Source organism: Pan troglodytes, chromosome 15, assembly GCF_028858775.2.
Source record: "Pan troglodytes isolate AG18354 chromosome 15, NHGRI_mPanTro3-v2.0_pri, whole genome shotgun sequence".
Classification (NCBI taxonomy): Eukaryota; Metazoa; Chordata; class Mammalia; order Primates; family Hominidae; genus Pan; species Pan troglodytes.
The window spans coordinates 99870764-99894994 of record NC_072413.2 but is presented as its reverse complement, the minus strand read 5'-3'; the positions used below and the strand labels follow the sequence as shown (position 1 = coordinate 99894994).

At 42.3% G+C, this 24231-nt stretch overlaps 1 protein-coding gene across 32 annotated transcripts in view; it reads right to left on the bottom strand.

The window, feature by feature from the left end:
- The window catches only part of PPP2R5C (protein phosphatase 2 regulatory subunit B'gamma), a 166724-nt gene that overhangs the window by 48592 nt on the left and 93901 nt on the right, over positions 1-24231 (bottom strand). For all 32 annotated transcript variants that reach the window (XR_010150824.1, XR_010150823.1, XR_010150825.1 and 29 more), the window contains 1 exon segment: positions 22014-22213. Coding sequence is in view for 29 of the 32 variants with exons in the window: in XM_016925775.4 (XP_016781264.1) it covers positions 22014-22213 (200 nt within the window). In the remaining 3 variants the exon portion in view is untranslated.

Below are 24231 nucleotides of genomic sequence, written 5' to 3'. Positions count from 1 at the left end.
TGCCAGCTGGCCGTATGTGTCAACCTGGCTAGGCCACAGTGCCCAGCTGTCCAAACACTGCTGTAGGTGTTCCTGTAAAGGCATTTTATAGATGTGGTTAACACCTATAATCAACGGACTTCAAGTAGCGATCACTCTTGAGAATGCAGGGGCTTCAACCGGTCAGCTGAGAGGCCTGTGAGACCCAAACTGCAGCTTCTCTGAGGAGAGTCCACCTGCGGCCTGCAGTGTCCACCACGGCCAAGTCTCGTGCCCGCTGCCTGTCCACGGAGTCCAGACCTGCCCGCTGGACTCACCCACTGCAGAAGGCAAGTCCTTGAGATCTCAATCTCTGTCTCTCCTGCTGTTTCTCTGCACAGCCCTGACTGAGGCACCCAGTCAGCTGAGATTCCTAAGTAAACTGGTGGTTTCTACTAGCAGGAAAGCTAGTGATTAGGGTTTCCAGTTGAAACTCTCCCGCACAGTGACAGTCAGCCCAGCAGCTAGGCCCCGTCTCAAACACCTGCACACTCACTGAATCCTTGATGCTGAGCTGAGGGCCTGCAAGGTGACTCAGATGGCTTGCTCTGAACACAATGTCCTCTTTTCAGTGTCTGTCATGGACTCAATGGTTGTGGCCTCCCTTCCTCACATTCATGTTAAAGACCTAAACCCTGGTGTGGCTGGATTTGGAGATGGGTCCTCAGAGAAAATAATGAAGGGTGAATGAAGTCATCAGTGGGGCCTTGGCCCTCCAGGATTAGTGTCTTTGTAAGGACGGATGGTAGAAGGCTCACACTCGCCTTCTCTGCACTTGCTCGGAGCAAAGGCCATGGGAGGGCACAGTGGCCGTCTGCAAGCCAGAAAAGGCCCTCAGCAGGGAACAAACCCTGCTACACCCTTGAGTTTAGACTTTCCAGCCTCTAGAATGGAGAGAAGACACATTTCTGTGGTTTAAGCCACCAGCCTGTGGTATTTTCTTACGGCAGCCTGAGCAGACTGATACAGCGTCCTTGACTGATGACCGACCTAGGTCCAGGAAGGTTCATTCCAGGCCAATTCTGATTGATTGAAAGTCATTTCTCATGTGTAAGGAAAAAAACTTGCACTTCTAACTTCTACACGCCTTTCTTACCACATTACATTGCATTAATTTAGTGCATATCTCTAGAAAAGGTTAAGTAAAAAGTAATACTGGGGCGGGGGGAAGGAACAGAGGGCCAACGGTCTATCACCTCAAATTCTTCTCGGGTTTCTGACCTAGCAACATTTCTTAACACAAAAGCTGCAGGGGCGAATCAGGGGCAGGAGCCCCAGGTACAGAAACCTGGGGTGCTGATGTCTGTGTGCAAATGTCACTGCCATGCTACCTGGATGCATGGATCCGGTCTGAGGAAACAGAGAAGACATCAACGTCATGCAGTGAACACCAAAGAAGCTCTGAGGTCTAAGGAGTCCCGGGTCTTCTGGGCAGCACACAGGGTCACTGTGATCTCTCAAATGAGACCTACGGATCCAGCGCACACCCAGAGGCACAGATGCAGAATCACACTGCCCAACAAAGGCAGCACAGCCTCATGGAAACAGTCTCTCTACACCCTCTTCCCACCTAGAAGAAGGACCTCAGACCAAACAGCCTGCCTGAGCCTCAATTTTCTCCTCCGTTGGAAAGGGTAAAGGCCAGGCGCGGTGACTCATGCCTGTAATCCCAGCACTTTGGGAGGCCGAGGCGGGTGGATCACTTGAGGTCAAGAGTTCAAGAGCAGCCTAGCCAACATGGTGAAACCCCATCTCCACTAAAAATACAAAACTTAGCTGGGTGCGGTGGTGGGTGCCTGTAATCCCAGCTACTCGGGAGGCTGAGGCAGGAGAATCACTTGAATCTGGGAGGTGGAAGTTGCAGTGAACCGAGATTGCACCACTGCACTCCAGCCTGGGCAATAGAGTGAGACTCCATCTCAAAAAAAAAAAAAAAAAAAAAAAAAGCGTAAATCCTTTTTTTATTTTTTGCATTGGGCTGTGGTGAGAATCACAGAAAACGCATGCAACAGCACTTACTAAATGGGAAAACATTATGCATGAACAGTTAGCATTACACAGCACTTCCCAAACGTTTCTGACTGTTTGACCTCCACATGAAAATAATGGCACGCACGTGAGTGCACACGTATGTCTGCATGTGATTCACACGGCCCCATCTGTGCCAGGACCGTCTCTGGTTAATATCAGGAAGCACCTGCTTCTGCTGCCTCCCTGACACTTCCACTTTCAGTACTTACATCAGTCCTGCAGATGTTCTCCAAATTGCTAAATGTATTAAATTAGATGTAAACTAGAATGGCCCAAGAAGCAACTTTACGGAAAATTCTTACAATTCAGCAATATCATGCAGCCTTTCTGTATGTGTTATCATTCATTACCAATGAGTGAATATTTATGCCGTAACATAACTGCAGCAGTGTAACATATAAAAATTTTAAGACATGAAGGGATACATTAAACAAAAAACCGCTGATAGTCTAACTTTAGAGGCAACAGGAAAGAAAGGTTTGATTATTTACAGTTCTCTGTTCAAAACCACAAGGGTTATTCTGTTATTTATTCTCTGTTTTATTCATGTCAACAGGATTTATAACAGATGAATCCATCAAAGGCCAAATTACAGTTACTGCAGAACACTTCCTCCTGTGATGGAACTGTTAGGTTCTACGAGTCATATTGCTAAGAGATACATTTCTGGGAAGGGCAGAAAGTGTTAAGCCCCTTCGCAATATATATATATTTAAGTACAAAATTGTCATTTGTTTGCAAATGATATAGCTGGAAAACAGAAGCAACAGACAGACCATCACAACTAGACTACCACATGCAAATATCAAAAACATGAAACCAACAGCAACCACCTTTCCACTAACAATTAAGGAAATACAAAAAAGAAACAGAGACGAAGACTCCAGCTACCCAGACACAAAAACTACAAAGTGCCTGGGAATTACTGACCTAGTTACAAGGCCTTGATGGAGAAAGCAGAAAACTCTAATAAAAGGCACTGAAGAATGCCCGAAAAAACGGAGGAACCTTTGATGTGGAATGACATCATATTACAAAGATGGAACTTCGCAGAGCAATGTATAAAGCAGACACAATCTCAAACTGAATTTTTGATGAACTCAATGAACTTAACCTAAAATTTAGGTAGAATAGTAAAAATCGTAGTAGCAGTCTTAAAGGGAGATACTACCCCTTTCCCCATTTGTAAAGTGAGTTTGAATCTGCTTTCATGGCACCAGAACTCAGCTATCATCTAGAGAACATAAATGCACAGCAATCCCAGCACCTACCACCGTGCCTGGCACCTAGGAGGTCCTCAAACACTTGCTGAGAGTAAATGGATCCTGGGAAAAGCGCGCATCAGTCACCTTATTAACTGCAACACCAATTAATTACCTGGAAACTGTGAAAAATGTCTCATTAAACCTTTACGTCTCAGCTGCAAAATAATTACAGTCCTAATTGCGCCCCTAATTTTAAGCTCTTCTATGATGCTGTACATTTTCTTTGGAATATTTATCTCAAGTATGACTGGGTGGCCGGGAAGTCCTTGGTTTAATGTCTTCCTGCTGGCCCTGGCACACAATGAGTGCTCGGCAGTGAAGAGAGGTAAAGAGGTAAGGGAGAGCAGAGCCTTCTTCCCACAAATCTACCTCGCGCTTCCTCCACAGCAAGAGCTGCTTTCAAAGAATCGATTTCACCTCCAAATAGATGCCATGATGTGACAGTCAAGAAAAGAACCACAACATTGAAAATTCTTACTTTGAATAACTTGCTATTTTTACAATCTATTCAAATATGTTCCTAAATAGCAGTTAAAGATATGGAAATAAAAACTTATGGGCTAGGCGCGGTAGCTCACCCCTGTAATTCCAGCACTTTGGGAGGCTGAGGCGGGCAGGTCACCTGAAGTTAGGAGCTCAAGACCAGCCTGGCCAACATGGCAAAACCCTGTCTCTACTAAAAATACAAAAATTAGCCAAGTATGGTGGCACAGGCCTGTAATCCCAGCTACTCTGGAGGCTGGGGCAGGAGAATTGCTTGAACTTGGGAGGTGGAGGTTGCAGTGAGCTGAGATCGTGCCACTGCACTCCAGCCTGGGCGACAGAGCAAGACTCTGTCTCAAATTAAAAAACAAACAAACAACTTACAAACCTTTGTAGAATACTTAATAAAGGAAATTTAGTCTAAACTTTTCAAACAATGAATATTTTAATTTTCTACAGTTTCATAACAAGATCATCTTCAGATAAGCATGAAAATAAATCATTTACAGTTATGTGCATGAGTTTATATTTTTTGAGTTTAGAATATTTATACATAAGAAATAATTCATAATGCTTATAATTCAATTCAACTAGTGTCATTTAAAGATAACACTGGATTTGGAAGTGCTCTTAAGTTATTTACTCTGGGCCAAAGATTAGTTTCGTATAGATTCTGAATGATGTATTCCCAATGTTTTTATTACGAAAAATTTCAATGCAATAAAGTTGAAAGAATTTTATAGCGAATAGCTATCATCTAGATTTTACCATTAGCATTCTAATATATTTGCTTTATCATGTATTCTGATTTCTTTTTGCAGTAAGGTATGAGAAAGTTTAGTAATGCTTTAGAATAGCAGAACAACATACTCTCTATCCAACGTGATATAAATCAACTGAGAAGGGAAGTTTCAGAGCTAAACTCCTTATCACTTCCCAGTCATGTATGCACAGCCATTTCCCCTAACCCCAAATGACGTATGAAATTATGGCATTATAAATTATGCAAACAGTCTTTCATTTTTATAATTGCTAGATCCCCTGGGTGGACGGAGTTAAGTGTTTATTGAGTATCTATTATAAATGAAGCAGACTTATGCTTCCAGATGAGATGGAGTAACAAGGATGAGGTTTATGCTACTGCCTGAAACAACCAAATATTTGGGCAAAAATATATAAAATTACGGTTTTCAAGACACTGGATTTCAGACAACAAAGGATAAGGACAGTGATCCCTGAGATGGGAACAAGTGAGGCGCGTCCCACACCGCCCCAGGCTCCTGCCTTGATAGATTTTTAGGTTGTAGTATAGGCAGAAAGAACCCAGGTGGGACCCAGGATTTAAACGGGATTAGAATTTGCAAGGCAGAGTTCCACAGGGTAGACAGCTGCACACAGGGAGGAACTACAGTGATTTATTTGTAGAGGTCGCTCAACTATTCAGCAGAGTACAGATCAGCATATTTGTGTGAGGAAACTACCAGAGGTTGGGAAAAGAACCACCTGAAAGGATTAGTGAGAACCCAGTACTTGTTCGGGGCTGGGAACAGTGTCTGTTCCCACCAACCAGATGGGAAAAATTCATAATCCATAGGGCACTGGCTTCCTAATCAGAAAGGTCTCAGTGGTGGAGAATAATTAGCTCTGGTTTTAATATAACTGTTCCTGCCTAAAACATCTGAAAAAGCAAGAACTGAAAGGATCAAACTATTTCCAAGTAACTTAATTGCATCCCCAAACAAATCTCAAGAACATGAATAGAGATATAGCACTCAACAAAGCAAAATTCACAATGTCAGACATCCAATTAAAAATTACCAGATACGCAAAGAATCAGGAGAAGGATTTATAATGAGAAGAAAAACCAGTCAACTGAAGTAAACTGAACTGACACAAATGTTAGAATTAGCAGACAAGGACATGAATACAGTATTGTGTCCAAAAAGTTAGGTGGACGTGAAAGATATTTTAAAAAGACACAAATCAAACCACTAGAGATGACAACAACAATATGTACCCACAGATCTCTAATTGCTTAAGTAAATTTGCTCACTTAATTAAAAAAATTATGTGTGAAATGAAAAGTTTACTGTAATAAAAATTAACAGAATAGACACGGCAGAAAAGATTAAAGAAGTTGAAGAAAGCAAAGGAAACTATCCAAATGTTACACAGAAAAAAAAAAAAAAAAGAATTAAGAGAAAAAGAGCATCGGCATCAACTCTAAGAAGCCTAATACACGTTACTGGGATCCCTAAAGGAGAGAAAGGGTCATGGGACAGAAAAAAATATTTGAAGAGACAATTTCTCAAACTGATGAAAATTATAAACAAACTCTAAACACAGGCAAAATGAAGGAAACCATGCCAAGGCCCATCATAATCAAATGACTTAAAAAGAGACAATTGTGAAAGCTCCCAGAGGGGGAAAGGGTACATTATGTCCAAAGGAACAAAGAAAAGAATGGCAGGAGACATCTCATCAGAAATAATGCAAGCAAGACAACAGGCGAGCAAAAGTTTTTCAAGGATAAAACGGTCGACACGGAATTCTATACCAGCAAGCAGATCTTTCAAAACTGAAGGCAAGACCAGGCTCACGCCTGTACTCTCAGTACTTTGGGAGGCCAAGATGAAAGGACTGCTTGAGCCCAGGAGTTTGAGACCAGCTTAGGCAACCTAGTGAGACCCTGTCTCCACAAAAAGTAAAAAAATTAGCTGGACATGGTGGCATGTGCCTGTCATCCCAGCTACTGGGGCAGAGTTGGGGTTGGGGTGTGAGGTGGGAGGACTGATTGAGCCTGGAAGTCAAGGCTGCAGTGAGCCGTGATTGCACCACTATACACTGGCCTGGGTAACAGAGCAAGACCCTGTCTCAAAAAAACAAACAAACAAACAAAAAAGGCAAAAGAAAAGAAAGGCTTTTGCAGATACACGAAAGCTAAAAGAATTCATCATCAGTAGACCTGTGCTATAAGAAATATTAAGACAGTCCTTCAAGCAGAAGGTAATTGATATCAGATGGGTATCTGAATCTACACAAAGGAATGATGAACACTGAAAATTGTAACTATCTGGGTAAATATAAAAGATTTTTAATACCCTAAAACTTAAAGTATAATAAAAAAAAAGATTTTTAAAAATCACTTAAATTTCTTTAAAACAAAAATAATAAGATATTGTGGGGTTTATGTACGATAATAGCGGAAAGGCTGGGAGAGGAGAAATAGAAGTATACTGTTGTAAATGTCTTATATTCTATATGAAATAGTATGTTATCGCTTGAAGGTAGATTGTGATAAGTTAAAGGTGTGTTCTAGAAAAGACTAACAATTAAAATCAAACAATATGGAGTTATCATAAAGAAGCCAACAAATGAGATAGAAGGGAATCATAAAAAGTACTCAATTGATCCAAAAGAATGCAGACAAAGAAGAAAGAGAAACGATAAACAGGTGGGACAAATAGAAAAAAAATAGGAAGGTGGTACATTTAAACCCAAGTACATTCATAATCACATGAAAAATAAATGGTTTCAACACCCTGAAAGACAGGGATTGTCTGACTGAATAAAAAAGCAAGACTCAGCCGGGCACAGTGGTTCACGCCTGTAATCCCAGCACTTTGGGAGGCCGAGGTGGGCAGATCACGAGATCAGGAGATTGAGACCATCCTGGCTGACATGGTGAGAAACTCCGTCTCTGCTAAAAATACAAAATTAGCTGGGTGTGGTGGTGGGCGCCTGTAGTCCCAGCTACTTGGGGGAGGCTGAGGCAGGAGAATGGCATGAACCCGGGAGGTGAAGCTTGCAGTGAGCGGAGATTGTGCCATTGCACTCCAGCCTGGGTGACAGAGCGAGACTCTGTCTCAAAACAACAACAACAACAACAACAAAAACCAAACCAAAACAAAAAAAAACCAAGACTCAACAATACGCTATCTACGATACACCCACTTTACGTATAAAGATACGAACTGATCAAAAGTAAAAGGGAGGAAAAAGACATAGCATGCCAACACTAGTCAAAAGAGCGCTGGAATGGCTATATTAAGGTGAGACGGAGCAGGTTTCAGAGCAAATATTACCAGCAATACAGTCATACCTATCATGGTAAAAGAGTTAATTCACCAAGAGGGGATATACGCTGAATATTTATATGAATATATATAACATGAAGCAAAACCTGATATAATTACAAGAAAAAAAGACAATAAACAATTACAAATGGGAAATAAACAGATCTATTTACAATGACAACCAAAAACCAAAATACTAATTTATGAGTCTAAGAAGATATTTATAGCATCTGTTTGCTGACAACTACAAAACAAGAAGACCAAAATGGGGAGACATGCTGTGTACATGGGCTGCAAAGCTCACACTGTTAAGAGGTCAATGGTCTCCAAGTCTACATGTTCACTGCATGCAGTAAACCCCTGAAGAATATTTTGTAGATAACAAGCTGATTTTAAAATTTATATGGAAAGGTAAAATAACTAGAATAGTCAAAACAATTTTCAAAAAGAAGAAAGAGGTTATAGCAGAGTCACACAACCTGATCTCAAAATTTACTATCAAGTACTGTACTGAAGACAGTGTGAGACTGGCAAACAGAGATACACAAACACGCAACAGGACAGAGTCCAGAAGAAGACTCACAACATGCTCAACTGATTTTTGACAAAGGAACAAAAGCAGTTCAATGGATATTCATCAGTCTTTTCAACAAACAGAACAATTGGAAATCCATACGCCAAAGAACGAACTGCAGACAAAATGGATCACAGACCTACATGTAAAATGTGAGACGATGAAGAAAATATAGGAGAAAAATCTTTGTGAGCTTAGGTTTGGCAGACTTCTTAGATATGCTACCAAAAGCACTACTGATAAAGGACAAATCCTAAGTTGGACTTTATCTCAATTAAACATTTTTGCTCTGTACAAGACACTTAAGAAAAAAAAAAAGACAAGCTACAGACTGAGAGAAAATATTTGCAAATCATGTATCTCGCAAAAAATCCATACCCAGATATGTAAAGAAGTCTCAAAACTCAAAACTCAAAAAAAAAAAAAAAAAAAAAAAGCCCAATTGAAAAACAGGCAAACAATTGGAACAGACAATTCACCAATGAAGATATACAAATGACAAAAAGTGCAGGGAAAAAATGCTTGGGCCAGGTGTGGTGGCTCACGCCTGGAATCCCAGCACTTTCATAGGCTGAGGCAGGGGGATCACTTGAGCTCAGGAGTTCGAGACCAGCTTGGGCAACACAGTGAGACCTTGTCTCTACTAAAAATACAAAAATGAGGTGGGTGTGGTGGTGGGCGCTTGCAGTCCCAGCTACTCAGGAGGCTGAGGTGAGAGGATCACCTGAGCCTGGGAGGTGGAGGCTGCAGTGAGCCCTGATTGAGCCACTGCACTCCAGCCTGGCTGGCAGAGTGAGACCCTGTCTCCAAAAAACAAACAAACAAGCCTGGCATAATTAGTCATTAAGGAAATGCAAATTAAAATCAAAATGAGATAAAAGGACTGATGACACCAAATATTGCCAAAGATACGGGAGGCATGAGAACTCACGCACTGTTGGGGGAATCACACGGGGCAGCCACTTTGGAAAACGGTTTGGCAGTTCCTTAGAAAGCTCAACACACACTTACCATTCACCTAGCGATTGCATCCCTATGTGTTTACCCAAGTTAAATAAAAGCTTATGTCTAAAATCGGTATGTAAGTATTTATAAAAGTTTTATTGCTCCAAATAAAACTGGAAACACCTCAAATATCCCTCCATAGGAAATGGATAAGCAAATGGTGTTACTTTTATATAATGAGACAACACTGAGAAGGAAAAGGAACAAACTGTGTGACAACATGGACGAATGTCCAATGCATCAAGCTAAGCGAAAGAAGCTAGACCCAAAGGCTATACACTGAATCCATTTCTATGGCGTTTCCATTCTGGAAAAGACAAAATGATGTGATAGAGAACAGACTAGTGAGGGGCAGAGAGAAAGGAAGGGGAAGGCTCTGACTACAAAGTGGGCATAAAGCCATGTTTCTGGAGGCTGAAGAAACTGTTCTTCTACTCGGGAGGCTGAGGCAGAAGAATCACTTGAACACAGGAGGCGGAGGTTGCAGTGAGCTGATATGGTGCCACTGCACTCCAGCCAGGCAACAGAGACTCCGTCTCAAAAACAAACAAACAAACAAAAAAAACCAAAAGAAACTGTTCTATATCCTGACTGTGGTGCGGAAGACGTGACTATACACATTTATCAAAGTTCCGAGAACTGGCCACAAGAAAGAGTGAATTTCACTATATGTAAATAAAAAATTAATTTAAAAAAAGTTATGGAAAGATATTCACTAGGTCATAAGTTCCCAAAACTTCTTGGTTCACAATGCCCTTGGTGTCTTAGTAATTTCTTCACTGCACCCCTAGACCAAAAGAAATACCTAACAAGTTTGGACATCTGAAAACACCCAGCTTTACTGAGATATAATTTATACACAATTAACTGTACATATTTAAAGTGTAAAATTTGATATTTAACATATGCATATATCTGTGAAACAATCATATAATCAGATAATGAACATACTCATCATCCCAAAAGTTTCTCAGTAGCCTTCTGAAAATACAATAAACATGAATTGGCTGATTGGAGGTAGAGATGGGTAGAACTGGGGAGGGGTGAAGTAGGAAAAAGATTAACTTTTTAAAATGCTTTCGTATTTGTTTCATTTGTTATCACATAAGCATGTATTCCTTTTATAATTTAAAAACATCAAAGGAAAATCTCAAAACAAACCTCTAAAAAACAGCTTACTCATATTTAAAGTAGAAAAATCATTCTCTGGATTTCAAAAAGTACTTGGGAATGCATGATTTAAATCCTCACTTGAAATAAATTTGACTGCAACTCCATTGGTCAATGTACTATCCCTCTTAATTCAACACATTCTTTCCTCTCCCAAACTATCATCACCCTTATAGCAAGTAAAACTTTCCAGAACACACTGTAAATATCAGCTATAAAAATAGAAGAAGGAACGTGCCCCACATCAGTCCCTAAGTGAAACACAGGACACCCATCTGGGGGTGCAGGGTGTGAGACCTCCCCCAGGACCCGGCCAACAGATCCTAAGAACACTCTCATGCCCATAAAACGTGTAAGTCAACATCAAATCACTTACAGACAGTGCGGATTAAAATAATGTGATCAACTAGTTTTCCCTGGAAACCAACAAGAGTCCTGATAAAAACAGTACTATATTACATACGGATAGCTTGTTTTTATTTTATCTTTTTAATTAATTAATTAATTTTTTTGATGGAATCTTGCTCTGTCGCCCAGGCTGGAGTGCAGTGGCGCAATCTTGGCTCACTGCAACCTCCACCTCCAGGGTTCCAGCAATCCTTCTGCCTCAGCCTCCCGAGTAGCTGGGACTACAGGTGCCTGCCACCATGCCTGGCTAATTTTCATATTTTTAGTAGAGATGAGGTTACACCATACTGGTCAGGCTGGTCTCGAGCTCCTGACCTCAGGTGATCCACCTGCCTCGGCTTCCCAAAGTGCTGGGATTACAGGCATGAGCTACCGCGCCTGGCCGCTTGTTTTTATTTTTAAGAAAGAAAAATATCTTTACTGGTTTTTGATGATGACAAATGTGGTACATAATTATTAATTTTTTTTTTTGAGGCAGAGTCTTGCTCTGTTGCCCAGGTAGGAGTGCAGTGGCACAATCATACCTCATTGCAGCCTTAAGCTCCTGAGCTCAAACAAGCCTCCCGCCTCAGCCCCAAGTAGCTAGGCATATAGGTGCAGGCGTGCGCCACCACACCCAGCTATTAAAAAACTTTCTCTTTCTTCTTGCTTTCTTTTTTTTTTTTTGACAGAGTCTCGCTCTGTCGCCCAGGCTGGAGTACAGTTGCATGATCTCAGCTTACTGCAACCTCTGCCTCCTGGGTTCAAGCAATTCTCCTGCCTCAGCCTCCCGAGTAGCTGAGATTACAGGCATGCGCCACCACGCCTGGCTAATTTTTGTAATTTTAGTAGAGACAGGGTTCCACCACGTTGGCCAGGCTGGTCTTGAACTCCTAACTTCAGGTGATCTGTCCGCTTCAGCCTCCCAAAGTGCTGGGATTACAGGTGTGAGCCACCGTGCACGGCCTAAAAAATTTTTTTTTGTAGACACAAGGTCTTGCTACGTTGCCCAGGCTGGTCTCCAACTCCTGATCTCAAGTGATCCTCCTGCCCTGGCCTCCCAAAGTTGGATTATAGGCATGAGCCACTGTGCCTGGCCCATTCTGAATTTTTTTTAAAATTACAAAAGTGTATAGTAAAAGGGAAAAATTAATGATACCACCCAAAGACACCTACTATTAACAGTTTGTACTATATTCCTTCAGCTTTATTTTTTATTTATTTATTTTTTTGAGATGGAGTCTCGCTCTGTCCGTCAGGGTGGAGTGCAGTAGCGTGATCTTGGCTCACTGCAACCTCCGCCTCCAGGGTTTAAGCGATTCTCCTGCCTCAGCCTCCAAAGTAGCTGGGATTACAGGTGTGCAACACCATGCCCAGCTAATTTTTCTATTTTTAGTAGAGATGGGGTTTCACCATGTTGGCGAGGCCTTCAGCTTTATTTTAAAAATCTATCGATAAAATGGAACCAAATCAATCTGTGGTGTGGATGGTGCCACAGGGCTGGGTCACCGTACTCTGTAGAGTATTTCACAAGTTACCTTCTCTCCCTAAGTTTGATTTTATTTTCATGAATTTATTTATATGTTACAAACATGAAATCATACTTCAGACCATGTATTTTTAATCTTCCAATCACCATTTAAACTAATCTAACTAACTCTCTATGAAGTAGTTCCACAGCATGATAACTTTCTAAATAAGAAAATAGAGGTTGGGCGCCGGCTCACGCCAGTAATCCCAGTACTCTGGGAGGCTGAGGTGGGCAGACCACCTGAGATCAGGAGTTTGAGATCATCCTGGCCAACATGGTGAAACCCTGTCTCTATTAAAAATACAAAAATTAGCTGGGTGTGGTGGCGCATGCCTGTAATCCCAGCTACTTGGGAGGCTGAGGCAGGAGAATTACTTGAACCTGGGAGGTTGCAGTGAGCCGAGATTACGCCACTGCACTCCAGCCTGGTGACAGAGAAAGACTCTGTCTCAAAAAAAAGTTAAGTAACCTCAAGATATCAGAGTCTGGAGCGAGAATTAGAAATAAGTCCCGTACGAATATGAAGAAAGAAGGCTGCATTGAGGCGTCCCCCTGGTAAGCATTCTGAGAAATCTTGGAGGCTTGTCCCTTTCTGGCCACTTCTGAGGACACTGACAACTTTGTCACGGGGGCTGTCCAAGCTTTCCATGTGTTCCCCTTTCATCCTAGCTGCTCTGTGAGGCAGAAGCATTACAGCTGTTTGTCTGCAGCAGACAGAACCAAGCTTGCAGAACCAAGCTGTTCACCTAAAGTAGCACAGTTAGCAGATTAAAGCTGGGTACAGATCTGACCGTTTCATCTGCCCAGAGAAGCACACAACTCCCTCCCTTCTGGGGAATTCTTGCTCCTTGACTCTGTCGCATGGTTTGGTGGGCACATGACCCAGTCTAAGTCACGACCACAGTACCCCATCTCCCTAGTTACGGCAATGGGATCAAGGGCAGGTAGGAGACAGGAGACATCAGGCCTCTTCTGGCAAGCCAGCAAGGGCCATGCTTTCCTCTGTCATCATAGAGGGATGCCCCAAAGAAGGAAGGCTGCATACAGAGAGCGGGGACATGGGACACGGAAGGAAAAGCTGTCCCTGTGACTCTGTGGACTAAGTGTGAGTGACCCAGTGTCTGCCTGGTAAACTTCCTTGTGAGTGTAAACAACAGTGAATTGGGTGTCTGCCCCCGTTAACCCAAAGAGCTCTAAATAATGTTAACAGATGAGACCCACCTCAGGCCTTTCCTACACCAGGGCCCATGCTCTTTCCCCTGAACCAGCATTCCACTTGCTCAAGTCAGAAACCTGCGCGTTGGTTCCTCTCCCCAGGAATCTCAAACAAATCCACCCCGAATCGTGTTTCTACCTTCTTAACATCTCTGCATTTGCCCATTTCTCTCTGCCATCAAAGCCGCTTGGCTCATTCCACCACTTCTCTCCTGAAATGCCGCAGCAGATGTTGAGCTGGTCCCTTCATGCGTCATTCTGACACCCATTCCCACCTATTCTTCACACTGCAGCCGGAGCAAACGGGGTGGTCCCAGCTCTCCCACCTGACCTCAGGTCCTCAGGTTCCATCAAGCTCCCCAGGATCCAGACTCCAGCCCACCCAATCGGGAGCTCCAGGCTTGGCTCAAACCCAAACACGTCTTACTTTCTCTAGTCTTTGGGCTTTGGAGGAGCTGTTCCTTCTGCTGGGAACACTCCCCTCCCCTTCCCTCCTCTATATTGCTTTCACTGAGCCAGCTAGTCCTGAAGCATTGGCCGCTGGTGTAGAGAGGCCACTTCTCTGGGGCGCCCTGGCAAGGGGTTAGGCCTCCTATGCCTGTGCTCTTACCAGACCTTACACTGACCGCCACCGCAGTCCTTGGCCCTCGTATCATTACGTCTGCTGCCTCTTGTTGTCTCCCAGACCAGTAAGGGTGGATGCCATATAGGTAGAGACTATATTATTTTAGTCCTTGGGGTAGCCCCAAGAGGTAGCATGGTGTCTGCAATACACATTTCTTGCATGATTGAGTGAGTACACCAGGTTGCCTTCTCAGTGGTCCAGCACAATAGATTTGGATATTTCTGGAGAGGTCCACTCTAATGCGAAGTACTTCTGAGTCATCCGACTCATTCAATCACCAATCCAAGCAATTCCTTTTCTGATCTTCAGGTTATTTTCATCTGTGACTGTTAAGACGAGTCTTAATGCCCAAGTCTATGCAGAAAACCTCATATTGAATGAATATTTATTGAGTCTATAAAAGGCAGTGTGCTGAATTCAGTGGAAGAAATGCAAGAGTATAACAAGTTGTTCTCTGGGGGAACTGACGATCCAAAGATGGGACAATGCAGGACGATTATTCAAAACAGTTATTGAAGTTTTGGCTTGCCTGAGGATGACCTGGAGAACAGTGAAAACACACAGCACTGCAACACACCCCCAGAGAGTCCACAGGTCTAGGGTGGGACCCAAACAATCTGCATTTCTTTTTTTTTGAGACAGAGTCTTACTCTGTGGTGCCCAGGCTGGAGTGCAGTGGTGCGATCTTGGCTCACTGCAACCTCCCACTCCCGGGTTCAAGTGATTCTTCTGCCTCAGTCTTCCAAGTAGCTGGGATTACAGGCGCCTGCCACCACGCCCAGCTAATTTTTTGTATTTTTAGTAGAGGTGGGGTTTCACCATGTTGGCCAGGCTGGTTTAGAACTCCCAACCTCACATGATCCGCCAGCCTTGGCCTCCCAAAGTGCTGGGATTACAGGTGTGAGCCACCGTACCTGGCCAAGAATCTGCATTTCTAACAAGCCTAAAGGCTGTTGAAGCTGCAGCCTTTGAGTGGCACTGTTTTAGAAAAGTAGCTCTGAAACTTTTTGGTCTCAGGCCCCTACTAAACTCCTCAAAACGGTTGCAAATCCTCAAGAACTTTTGTTTATAAGAATTATATCTATTGATATTGGCTATATTAGAAATTAAACCAGAGAAATTAAAAAAAAATCCCAACTTGGGAGGCTGGGGCAGGATGATTACTAGAGGCCAGGAGTTCAAGACCAACTCAGGAAACATAGCCAGACTCCATGTCTTTTTTTTTTGAGAAGCAGTCTCGCTCTGTTGCCCAGGATGGAGTGCAGTGGCTCAATCTCGGCTCGCTACAACCTCCGCCTTCCAAGTTCAAGCGATTCTCCTGCCTCAGACCCCCAAGTAGCTGGGATTACAAGAGTGTGCCACCAAACCCAGCTAATTTTTGTATTTTTAGTAGAGACAGGGTTTCACCATGTTGGCCAGGCTGGTCTTGAACTCCTGACCTCAGGTGATCCGCCCGCCTTGGCCTCCCAAAGTGTTGGGATTACAGGCATGAGCCACTGCACCTGGCCCAGACTCCATCTCTTAAAAAAAAAAATTAGCCAGTTGTGGTGGCGCACACTTGCAGTGTAGACTCAGCTACTTGTGAGGCTGAGGCGGGGGAGGGGGAGGATTGCTTGAGCCCAGGAGTTTGAGTCTGCAGTGAGTAATGGCCATGCCACCGCACTCTAGTCCGGGCAACAGAGCAAGACCTCATCTAAAAAAAAAAAAAAATCCGTCATGTCTTAGTGTCAATGACATGTATTTATGAATAACTATATTTTCCAGAACAAATTAAATGAGCAAAGTGGCACTGTTTTACATTTCTGTAAATTTCTTTAATGTCTGTTTTAATAGAAAAATGCTAGATTATCATATCTGCTTCTGTGTTCAGAATGTTTAGGTTGAAATATAGGATGAAAGTCTGGTCTCACACAGACAACGTAGTTGACAAGGGAGGAGTATCTATCTAATAGTGTTTTTAGGTCATTGTCTACATCAAAACTCAACCAGTAGTAGTTTATTAGGGGTGAGCTCCTGCATGGGTGCTGAAACCTTATCAATGAGGGTCTATACTCTCACATTCAAATCCAGTGCTGGATTGTGCACTCTGAATGGCTCTCTTGCCACAAATGACTCTGTAACCTTTACCGGTCATTTGGAAAATACTTGTTCATTGAGTTAGGTGGCTCTTCCAAGTGGTGACTCACTTCATCATATCTATTAAAAATCCCGCTCATTCCCATCACCACTGAGCTCAGCAGGAATGTCTGCAGCATTGGGAGGCTGAAGCTCACCCTGGTGCATACAAATTTTCCAAAGTTGAAAATTTCTGGCTGGGTGCAATAGTTCATGCCTATAATCCCAGCACTTTGGGAGGCTGAGGCATGTGGATTGCTTGAGCACAGGAGTTCGAGACCAGCCTGGCCAATAGAGTGGAGACCCCGTGTCTACAAAAAAATTTAAAAAATCAGCTGGGTATGGTGGTGCATGCCTGTGGTCCCAGCTACTCAGGAGGCTGAGGTGGGAGGATCACTCAAGCCCAGAAGTTCGAGGCTGCAGTGGGCTATGACTGTGCCACTGCACTCCGCCTGGGCAACAGAGCAAGACCGCATCTCTAAAAACAAAATGAAACAAAACTTCCCTAGAAAGCTCACATTTTATCACTGACAACAAACTCTGTCAGTTATTTTCCTTCAAGTGACTTTCTCATTTTGCTTATTTTTTCAGAAGATGCCTGCCAAATATTCAAAGTCCGAATAACTGGTTTGTCTGTCAGTTTTCAGGTAAAAATGGTGTTCCATGAAAACAGCGGCACGTTCGGCTGGCAGCTCCATCGCACAAGCGCTCTCCCTCCTGACCGGCGCCGGCAGCAGAAGAGCTTTATGAAACCTTCACATTTCATCATAGAGTCCTAAGACCATGTGTGCACAAGGGTCATGAAATAATACAATTAATCTATTCTATTGCTTCATTTAGACCACTAAGTGAAACCGGCCGTTTCTGTTTCTACTGGGGTGTGTGGTTGTCAGCTTGGTGCCATCACTGTGCTTCTTGCTAAGGTGCGCGATGTTGTACCCACTACTGCTTCTGCACCATCGGTACAAATTTCAATACAGTGAAAAAGTCAATTAAAGTCTTAGCAGTATGATGGAAATAGTTCTAACATCACAGGCCCTCCGAAAGGCTCTCAAGGAGACCAGTTATCTGTGATCCCCTGATTTGGATGAGAATCCCGATTTAGAAGAGACTCTACGTTTCCTAATTTGGGGTCTACTGTAGGCTCTAAGAGGCTTGAACCCTCTGAAATCATGTAAAAACTGCTAGATATGTCAAAGTTTCAGATTTTGAAAGGGTGCAACCCCTAACCCTAACTCTTTAGTTACTGTTAACAAAGCAGCTTTACTTTTACTACATTGAGTTTTTTAAAAGCTACAATTAGTTTTGCTACTGGTATTGTGACTATCAGAAGAAGGTCCGTGCCCGAGAAACAGATTAACTAGATAATTTAATTGAAAAAACAGGAGGCTGATTATATTTAAATACGGCTGAAATTAATGATGGAGCTGGTATAACTTAGGCCTGGGAAACTGCACGCCAAGAACTGGCTCCCCTGGGAATTGCTCCTCACCACCCGCATCTCTCTGAACCCAATAAGCCTTTTTATCTGGAAAAGAAAAGGGTCAAGCTAGATGATCAGCACGTTTCCATTAATTTCTAGGTCTGAAGTCTATGATATATAAACATACACAACACACAAGGAGATGCTCAACACAACTGGTTGTCGAGAAATGCACATCAAAACCACAATGAGGTACACTTCACACCCACTAGGACGGCTGTAATAAAACAGATCATAACAAGTGTTGAGGATATGGAGAAACTGGAACTCCCGTACACTGCTGATACAAGCGTAAAATGGTGCAGCCACTGTGAAAACGGTCTGGTAGTTCTTCAAAATGTTAAAGTTACCATATGACCCAGCGACTCTACTCCTAGGTATATGCCCAAGAGATACGAAAACACACGTTCATACAAAAGCTTGCGTATCAATGTTCACAACAGTCATTCATAACAGCCCCCAAATGGAAATAATATAGTGTCCATCAACAGATACGTGGATAAATAAAACGTACTATATCTGTATGATGGAATATTATGGGGCAATAAAAAGGCATGAGGTACTGGCATGTGGATGAACCTTGAGAACATTATGCTAAGTGAAGGAAGGCCGACACCAAAGGGTACATATTCTGTAATTCCACTAACATGAAATGTCCACAACAGGCAAATCCATAGAGACGAAAAGTCAATCAGTGGTTGCTCAGGGCTGGGGGTGGGTGAGGGAGGAGGGAACAATGGCAGTGACTATTAATGAGTACAGGATTTCTTTCTGAGGGGATGAAACTGTTCTAAAACCAGATGTGATATTGGCTGTGCAATTCCATATTCATATTAAAAATCACTGACTCATACACTTTAAATGGGTGAATTCTAGGCTATGTGAATAATACCTCAGTAGATCTGTTTAAAAAAAACCATCTAGCAGTCCAGTCTAATAAGCAGGATACTTAAAAGTAGCAGCATCAGGAGTACAACAACTATAAAGCTTTGGATTCTTCAAAAAAAAAAAAGTGGAAATTAATGTCTCTAAAACTGTTATGACCAAAATATACACACCCCCCATCCCCAATAAGAAACAAAGAGAAAAACAGGCATGGCTAAAGGCTGCTTAAGTGTTGGGCACACAGGGGCTCTAAGCTGCAGAGCTTCTCATCAGACGTGAACCACAAAGAGGCCCAGGCTTTTGCTGCCTGCCACACCAGGCCCAGGCACTGCTTGGGACAGAGGCCTTGTACTGGTTGCTTAAATTCTTGACAAGAGGGTCACAAACCAAGGCCAGGCACCACCCCACCGCCTGTGTTCTTCCTTCTTTCACTATACTTCTCATCAATGCCCTCTAGCTACAGAACAAGACAACAACAAAACCAAAAATCCAATCTGTCCCCATCCCCTATTCTACCTCCAGATCCAGACAAACAAGGGGTAGGGAAAGGCTATATTGCCTTCTGAACTTAGAGCAGAAAGGAAAGAAAATGTCCCCTGCTCTCACAGTGACCACAGACAGCATCTCATGTGTGCCCATCTTCACGGGACAGTCTAATTCATCACCCAGTTTCCACTCTGCGCCTTCTTCCCGCCCACGTGGGCATAAGGCAGAAATCACATTCCCAGTCTTGCAACCCTATCTATTTCATCTGGATTACTTTTATTCACGGCATCACCGTAATCTAAAATGAAAATTATTGGTTGGCTTATTTTATGGTTGTCTCCCACGTGAAAATGAAAGCTTTAGGTGAAAATGAAAGCTTTAGGAGGGCAGAAGTCTTGTTCGCCATTCTATTTCCTCACCCCAAAACGTGCCTGGCCCATGATGGATGCTCAGTGTCTGCTTACTGCTTAGGGAGCCCGGGGGCTGGCAACGCTCTGGAGCCCAGCGCGAGGTTTGGGTGGGAAACAAGTTAATACAGCAGGAGGAGAATCAAGTTAGGAAACAATTATGACAGGGAGAGGAGAGGCAATGATGACTTAATCTATAAAAACAGCCTCAAGGGCTTTTAAGTATCCTAAGTGGTGCCAGTAACCCACACTGCTACTGTGAAATACAAACGAGAGGCGGTTTCAAGCAGTCGGGAGCACACTCGGTTCAAGGGCGGGCATTTGACCTGAACCAGGCCAGCGGGAGTCTTGTCATTCTTTGTAGATTCTTCCCTCTTAGGTTAAAGAGTGGGAATCAGAGACTTTCTTAAACATAGGAAAATCTTTCACACGTGTAAACTTAATATAGAATTTATATACTTATAAATCTAACATACAGTAAAATAAAATGAACACATAATAAGGAAGCATTAAGCAATAGGGGGAAATGAAATAGTCAATACATGATGTAGGGAGAAATACTTTTTCAATAATTTTAGAAGAAAATAAATTTAAAAGAAAATGAAGTTCTATCCCTAACCCACATCATTAAAAAAAAAAAAAACAAACAAAAAAACTGGAATGCTCCTAACACAAAGAAATGATAAACGCTTGAGGTGATGGAAACCCCAATTACCCTGATTTGATCATTACGGATTCTATGCTTCTACCTAAATATCACATATACTCCATAAATATGTACAACTATTACATATCCATACCTAAAAGAAAAAAAGATTATAAAATGTAATGCGCAAAACAAAATTATGAAAGTAATAGGAGAAAATATTAGAGATTTTTATGATTCTGGGGCTAGAGTGGGCCTCCAAAGTAATTGAGAGTTAAAATTAATGAAAGAAAAAAGCTATTCCCCAAGTGTCATTAGTCTGAACAGGTAAGGTTTTAAGGTATATATTCTCTGCTCAGTTTATGCCTATTACTCTTCTTCAGGCACAAGTCTGGGACAGGAACCCGCATGGCCTTTGTAGTCCTTAGGCCGACTACATGGTAGCCATGCCAGTGAATCCTGAACTTTAAGAGTTAAAAACAACAAGTTAAAACAATCAAGTTGATCTCAACCTCTGACACAGTAGACTGAACTACAACGAAGAACATTACTTTCATCTTTTTCCAAAGCAAACATACTAAAGAAGGAAATAAAAGTATTTTAGGTCAAGAAGTCCAGTCAATTCTGAAATATATAGCTTTGGAAAAAAAAAATCAGTAACTTAACAAAGAGTTCAATGAAAATTGGACTTAACATTTTACACTAAGCCACACTGACTCCCCAGTAAGTGTGTGTGTGGGGGGTACTAGTTTCAAAGGCAGATAAAATATCAACAATTCAAGAAAAATCAACAGAAAACTGGATTTCAGTGTCAAACAATGAATTTTGGTAATGGCACTGAATGAAGTGTTTCCAGGTGGTACTGACTGAGGAATGGGCTGTAAAGTATGACACTTCAGAGGACTGAGATCTGGGGGCTGAATAAAACCAACAGTGAACTAACTGCAGGATGATAAGACTATTTCAGCCAGTCAGGACATACTGTCATTGATAGAGGAATGACAGAGGAAGCACTGACAGAGGAAGGCCTTCTCAGCCGATCAGCATGGGCTGTCCTGATCCTAGCACTGACAGGTGGCAGCCTTCTCAGCCAATCAGCATGGGCTGTCCTGATCCCAGCACTGACAGGTGGAGGCCTTCTCAGCCAATCAGCATGAACTATTCTGACACCAGCTTGGTTCTGTCAATATTTCAACTCCATCCCATCATTAGAATTTTCCTGCACATGGATGGACAAAATGTTTACTTCTGAACTATAAAAAGGCACTAGTATATTAATGTTAAATATGTTTTAAAAAAATTTAAAGAAGATAAAATAATAAATAGAAATACAAATTCTAACACTTCTACTCCATAGGGTAGTTGTGAGGATTAAATGAGTTAATAAATGCAAAGCACTTAGACTGGTCCCTAGAAGGCAACTGACTTCCCTTCCTATTATTATCATTACAATCCAGGATACAAAGAAAATTTTCATTCTTCAAGTACAACTACAAATTCTGGAACAGGAGGATTCTTCTCCTGGGTAGCACTGTGTTAGGCTCAGAGATCTTGGCCTGTCCTGTTTATAAATCAGAACTGGGACACACTGGTTAAACTGTAATCACTTACCATATGGACTACTTCTGGGTAAATAGGCTCTGTGATCACATTCCGATTATGGGTGATATATTCTACCATTTCACTTAAAGCAGCTCGTTTTACTTCCTTCCACTTTAGGTCACTTAGTGGATCAGAAACAAAGTCAAAGAGGACGCAACACTGACGTAACTTCTGGATAAAAAGCTTCTCTTGATCAGCAGGAGGAACATCTGAAAAGCAGAAAGCAAAGTATATTGATCACAAAAGTGCTTAACCCAAAGTTATTGTGAAACACATTTAAGCTTTCTTCTATTTTTATTTTGAATAGAGATTCAAGAAAAAAGGAGATGGGGTGGGGTAAACAAAGGCTAAATATTCCTTAAAGAAAATAAAACGAAAAAACCCAGCTAGTCGCTGGTCATATTATATGTTTGGTATGAGGAAGTTTTTATGCTTTTTAACTCTTTCAAACCATGTTGAGAGCACTGTTAGAAATAAACTCCATCTACATGTGTTCATTCAACAAATACTCTCTGAGCAGCAATGATCACAGGCACCGTGTTGGGCAGTGGAATGAGAGGCAACCAGTAAGGTCCATGTCTGGGGAAAGGGCGTGGACACATTGACACCAGGTGATATCTGCAGAATTTAGGTTCAGGCAGGGTAAAAAAGACCAGAGGGGGAAGGATGCCTCCTTATGTCTGCCTATAGGCCCTCAGCTTACAACATGGGAAGGGCAGGTGGTTGTCCACGCTTGCTAGATGACAGAGCAACTGGCATCAGTCCAAAGATGTGACAGTCCAAACTGACTGTTAACTTCCAAACATTCAAAGAGTTAGCACCTTAGAGCCCCACCAAGCACACTGCATTTCCCTCATCCTGGTCTACAGTCAAGGCTTATCACACATGACGACTGACGTTAATGATGATGGCAATTTAGAAACAGCAATAACGATAACTATTACTTAGTGAGTGCTTACCTGGGCCAGACATCATCCTAAAAACTTTACACATATTGACACTTTCTTGCCATTTAATCTTTATAACAGCACAACAGACATAAAGAAAGAGGTTTAGAAAATCACTCAGTGCTGGCAAGTGGATGAAGCTAAATTCAAACCAAGCTCTGAATGACGGTCCAGTATTCTGGGAAGTCTGGAAAACTTCTGTCTGCCACTGTGAGCGTGACATCTTCCCTGGGCTGAAGAGGAGATCAGTGGTGACACGAATAAACGGGACTGACTGACATACATACTGAAATGTGTCAAAGATTTGCAAAATGTTTTAGGAGATTTGCATAACTCGGTGAACAAGTATTTTCCAAATGATGAATAAATAGTGTTAACACCATTCAAGGGCAAAAGGGCCATTCAAAGTACAAAGTAGACCACTTGATTTAATGGAATAAAATTTACAGACGGCTTTCACTGATATGGTTTCAGATTCCACATTACAGATTCCTTTAAGAAACGACCCATACTAACTTTTGGTGTAATATCAAAGCAAATGTCCACGACTATCTGAAAAGGCTACTAAAATACTCCTCCCTTCCCAACCACGTTTTCCCAAACTTCCACCAAAGCAACATATGGCAACAGACCGAATGCAGAAGCGGACAGGGGAATCCTTGTCTTAATGTCTCCTAGTAAGCCAGACATTGCAGAGATTTGCAAAAATATAAAACTATGCCACTCTTACCACTAAATTAGTTTTTGTTTTAGAAAACATGGGTATTTTCTTTCTTTCTTTTAGAGACAGAGTCTCACTCTGCTGCCCAGGCTGGAATGCACTGGTGTGATCTTGGCTCACTGCAACCTCCGCCTCCTGGGTTCAAATGATTCTTGTGCCTCAGCCTCCCCAGTAATTGGGACTACAGATGTGCGCCACCACACCCAGCTAATTTTCGTATTTTTAGTAGAGACGGGGTTTCACCATGTTGGCCAGGCTGGTCTCGAACTCCTGGCCTCAAGTGATCCACTTGCCTTGGCCTCCCAAAGTGCTGGGATTACAGGTGTGAGCCAATGCGCCTGGCCAACGTGGCTAGATCATTTAAAAATGTGTTATTTCTGTTTAAATGTAATATGTTTATTATATTTTAATAAATTAATAAATACATGTTTAAAAATTTCTCCAGTTTAATTTCAAATAGGTCAGTAGCAATAGCTAAATTCACATAAAGAGTGCTCTTTCGGGTCCTGCAGAGTTTTTTAGGAGCACTGGGGCCCTGAGACCCACTGCCCCATGCCAG